Below are 4,456 nucleotides of genomic sequence, written 5' to 3'. Positions count from 1 at the left end.
AACAACTACATGGTTGAAACCCTTAGATAATTGCTTCCATTTAGGGGTTGATCTCATATGCTTTTGTAGTATTGCATTTGTGGTTTTGTTGTACTAACCTTTGGTTACCTTACCTTTTAATAAATTTTTACTTTGGCTGAGAAAAAATAAATAAAAATGGTTGATGTTCCGAATACCAAAACTCAAGCGGATTTCTTCCCTCAAAATTTGCAATGAATAAAGAAAAAAAAGAATCTTTTCTGTGTTTAGTTTACTATATTAAAGTACATCCTCAACAAGAAATGGTTTTGTACAACATTATAGTAACATGTTTCTATATTCATGACATAAACAACATAAAATTCATACAAACTTTTCTTCTCTGCTGTCGGGTCTGAGACATGAATTAAAACTAATAAATACAATGTGCTATCTTCAACCAGGAACCTTACAATAAGGATTTGGATATCCATGCCTAAATATAATTTGAACATGTGGGAAACTATATATTGATGGTTTGGACCCTTTCATCTTATCTCTAACATCAAAATCTCTTGCATGGTTTTTCATCCTAACTTTTCTTTCCACTTCAAATGTGTAACATACCTATATCAAATAACTGTAAGAATATGTCTGATCGGAAAGCCAAAAAGAGAAAAGACAAAAAGGGAAAAAGTAATCTAATAATATGCTGTTCTTTAGCTCAATCATTAGGTTAAAAATGTTTCCTCTCTCTCTCCTTTTTCCTTCTTACCTGTAACCATTTCCTCCCCAAACAACCACATGCATTCCAAATGCAGAAATTGCAATATCTGCTTTACTAATAGTCAGCTTTGATATGCAATCAAACCAATACTAAATCTTTCTTAGCTAGCAATCTTATATAAATATTAAATATAGCACAAGTAAAATAATTAGCCATATATGAATGGAAGTTTAGTTAATCTCAGCAAAGAAAACTATCAGTAAGGGTTAAGCTGAACAATGAATAGAAAGAAACTTGACTAAATTAATGTGAAGGATATAACATATGTATTTGTAAAGAGAGTAATGATGAAATGATATTAGAATCATGGTTTAACAATTTGATTTCACGCCAAGTATCCTAGTAGCTGTGGTTGGACAACTATGACCCAGTACGGAATATCCCTAAGGGTGGATGGGGGAATCTAAATGATGGGGAAACATATAACAGCGCCATCATGAGATTGAGTGGAAGACAATATCTATTTAATTAAATGAATATTTAGTGTGAAGTACTTATCTCATCAGATAAAAAATATATAACAATGTGTGCTATACATTCCATAACACATCTTTTAGGGTGGGGGGGGGTAGAAGGATCTGCATTTGATGCACTTAGTGTAAAATTAGTGAACCATTTGATGCACTATCTGCATTTGACCTACATGAGATTCACTATAAGTGCATATATAACTCTCGGCACACCTAACGTTTCCAATAGTAGTAGTTTTTTACTATTATTAGATATGAAAAAAATGGAATTTTACATAAACATATATATATATAACTCCATTTAAATAACTTGAAATCTTGAATATTCTGTCAACCAACTATACAACTTGTGAAGATAATGCAATTTCATTAAATACAAGCAGCTGGAATTATATATGTTTGAAGTTTGAACAGTTAATAAAATCAGCTAGTTTCCTATCCAAATTTTATTCTCATCTTTTGGTTGAATTTCATTTTATTGACCTTAAGAAGCTTGCGATATATATAAACTTTCTCATATAATTACTTGTATATAAAATGAATGATTATTATTATAACTTCTTGAGCAACATTTCCACTTGTCATTAACTATGAATAGAATTTGTCTACAATATTCACTGCATAATTTCCTTGGAATACATATATATAGAAGCTGGTAAATATTGATTCTCTAGAGAAACAAAACAGCTCTACCTAGTAAATCAAATCTCGATCCTAACATAATTAAACATATTATGTTGTAATCAATCAACTTGATTGGGATTATATTCCAGCATAAAAAAGTGGATTAACTATGAAATTAAATAATCTGTTTGTCATTAACGTGCAATGCATGGAAGACAATTAATGTGTGCCTAGATTATCATCAGTTCATCACTTCATTTATCTGAAAAAGAAAGAAGAGGATATATGTGATAATAAAAGAACCAGATTTAACTCCACTCCTCTGGTAATGTGTGATGACAGGAAAAATAAATGTGAAATACAAATGTAGACCAAGACCATTATCATTTATGGAGATGTTGAGAGATGATCTAATAACAATATTAAGCAAAAAAAACCTCACAGAAAATGGGAATGTGTCAGATATACATATCATAATGGGTCATAATAAGTAGAGAAGAAAGATCAACCTCACTCAAATCATAATCTAAACGTGGGAGCTTTGATGGGAAAAACTCCATTAAAGACGAAGATATGGTTTAATAGCTAGTAAGTTTGAGACAAGGATGAAATTACTTCATTTAGTTTCTGCTCCAGATAAGGTACATGAACGCCTCTCAGATTGCTAACCTGTAACAGCCAAATAAAGAAATATGCATTTGGAAAATTAGCAGCCTGATAACCATGCAAAACCCCTAATTTAATTAACCTAGTAATCAGTCAGAATACCTCAGATTTAATGGTGTGGATCAGTCCTCCATCAATTCTGGTAGTGATACAGTTAACAACATCAAGTCCTTCCTCAAGCAGCAATTGTAGCACCCTTGAGATGGTCAAAGCTTTAGGTCCAACACTGGTGCTGATCACAACTTCAACCCCATCCAAAGATTGGCGAACTACAGCACTGCTTGGGAAGGCCTCGTTACAGGTCATCCCTTGCTCAAAACCACTCCAATTATCCGATGCCTTCTTTAACTCATCTCTCTTGGCATTCAGTCCATCGATCCTCTTCTGCAGGTCCTTTATATAACTCACTGCTCCATTCATATGATCTGATATTGCACGCTTTCCCTGAAAACCCCATGAAAGGTAACCCTAACTCATAAGTATATATATGCCAAACCCAGACAGCAGTTTCTTCAATTGCAGAAGAAGTAAGCAGATACAGCAGTGCTGCTGGTAAAAAAAAAACAGAAATGAGGGGGGGTATCAATTGATTGGAATACAAGCTGTTTTCGTACCTTGATGTACTCAAGAGGGAGAAGAGTTCGAAGAGAAGCATAAAGGGTGGACATTTCTTGCCTTCTTTGCCTCTCAATATCCCTGTGCATAGACTTTTTCTTATCATCAGCGTTACTATTTTCTCTCTTCTCAGTCGACAATAATTTTCGTTGGCGGCCTCTACTGCTGCTGCCACCCATGGGAACATAATCCAAAATCTCATCTTGTGGGATCGTGTTTTGAGGGTCGGAACCGGAAGAAAAGTGGAAGAACATCTCATCCATAATGGTTAAGTGTGAATGGAAATTATGAAAATTAGTGGGAAGCGAGGGAGGGAGAGTATTCTATGCTGATTAACTTTGCCCGGAATGGGAGACAGGGTTTTCTGCAAATAAGAGTGCAGGCAAAAGCAATGGAAGGGATACGTTTGTTAGGGTGTGAGATCTTAGATGGGGCCGAAGATGTCAAGATTCCCTATAGTCCTTAATCGGCTATAATATAAGATCACAAGAGATATGAACTGATATCTCCAGCCATATTATGTATACTCCCTTTTCAACACCGTATTTTATGTTCTACACCTAACCCCATTTTTTTCCTTTTTCATTTTTTTTATATAATATATAACCACAAAATATGTTAATGGATTTAATATCATCTCTTATGGATGTGTATCTTCAATTTTTAATGTCTCAACTTTTTTTAAAATAAGAAGGTATTTTTGTTTTTTTAATAATTTAAACTTAACAGCTCATTTTTATTATCACAACCAAAACTTCTTTTATATCAGTTCTTTTAATAAATATAATTTTTTTTACATGTATAGTGGATGGATCTTTAACTAATTCGGTTAAGTTTTAAATTTATTTTATAGTTAATTAAGTTTTAACTCAATTGACATCGAATATTATTATCAATATAAAAGGAAATAAGTTTAATCAAGTTTATTTTCTATTTTAAGAATTATAAATAATTTTAAATATAGTATTCAAAAATCATTTTATAAGCCTTCCATTATTTCTATTAAAATAAGAATACAAAATAATCTTGATAGTGATATTTCTTAATTCTAAATATAAAATGTGTTATACCACATAAGTACATAACCAATATCATAATATCGTCCAAAAAGATAAAAGATTTTATGAATAATAAAGACTCAATGTTTGTATGTTTTGAACCAGTTTTGACTTTTGCTAGCCAGTTGGACCGTATAATGTGAGGTTATCTTTTTATATTTCATTAATTTATTCCAACATTTCTCATGTCTCGTTTTTAATTTAAGGCCTGAAAGGCTTGCAGTGTAGCTTTTTTTTTTAATTTATTCTTTAGAGGCAATTACTATTAATTTAAAAAA

The 4,456-nt window shown here is 32.0% G+C and overlaps 1 protein-coding gene across 1 annotated transcript; it reads right to left on the bottom strand.

The window, feature by feature from the left end:
* Positions 1-353: 353 nt before the first annotated feature.
* On the bottom strand, positions 354-3,656 carry LOC107930214 (transcription factor bHLH126). Its single transcript, XM_016861807.2, has 4 exons — positions 3,120-3,656; positions 2,608-2,949; positions 2,455-2,508; positions 354-585 (listed from the first exon to the last, which is right to left on the bottom strand). The coding sequence occupies exons 1-4, from the start codon at positions 3,381-3,383 to the stop codon at positions 415-417; spliced, it is 831 nt and encodes a 276-aa protein (XP_016717296.2). The 5' UTR covers positions 3,384-3,656; the 3' UTR covers positions 354-414.
* Positions 3,657-4,456: the final 800 nt, after the last annotated feature.

This window comes from Gossypium hirsutum, chromosome A09 (assembly GCF_007990345.1).
Source record: "Gossypium hirsutum isolate 1008001.06 chromosome A09, Gossypium_hirsutum_v2.1, whole genome shotgun sequence".
In the NCBI taxonomy this organism is placed as follows: domain Eukaryota; kingdom Viridiplantae; phylum Streptophyta; class Magnoliopsida; order Malvales; family Malvaceae; genus Gossypium; species Gossypium hirsutum.
Note: the sequence above shows the minus strand (reverse complement) of the source record. Positions and strands in the feature narration are given on the sequence as shown.

Coding starts and splice junctions, on each gene's coding strand:
- LOC107930214 (XM_016861807.2), bottom strand. CDS start 3,383: ATGGATGAGATGTTCTTCCACTTTTCTTCCGGTTCCGACCCTCAAAAC. Junction 2,950..3,119: donor TCCCTCTTGAGTACATCAAG/GTACGAAAACAG, acceptor TGGGGTTTTCAG/GGAAAGCGTGCAATATCAGA. Junction 586..2,454: donor TGGAGCAGAAACTAAATGAA/GTAATTTCATCC, acceptor TATTTGATATAG/GTATGTTACACATTTGAAGT.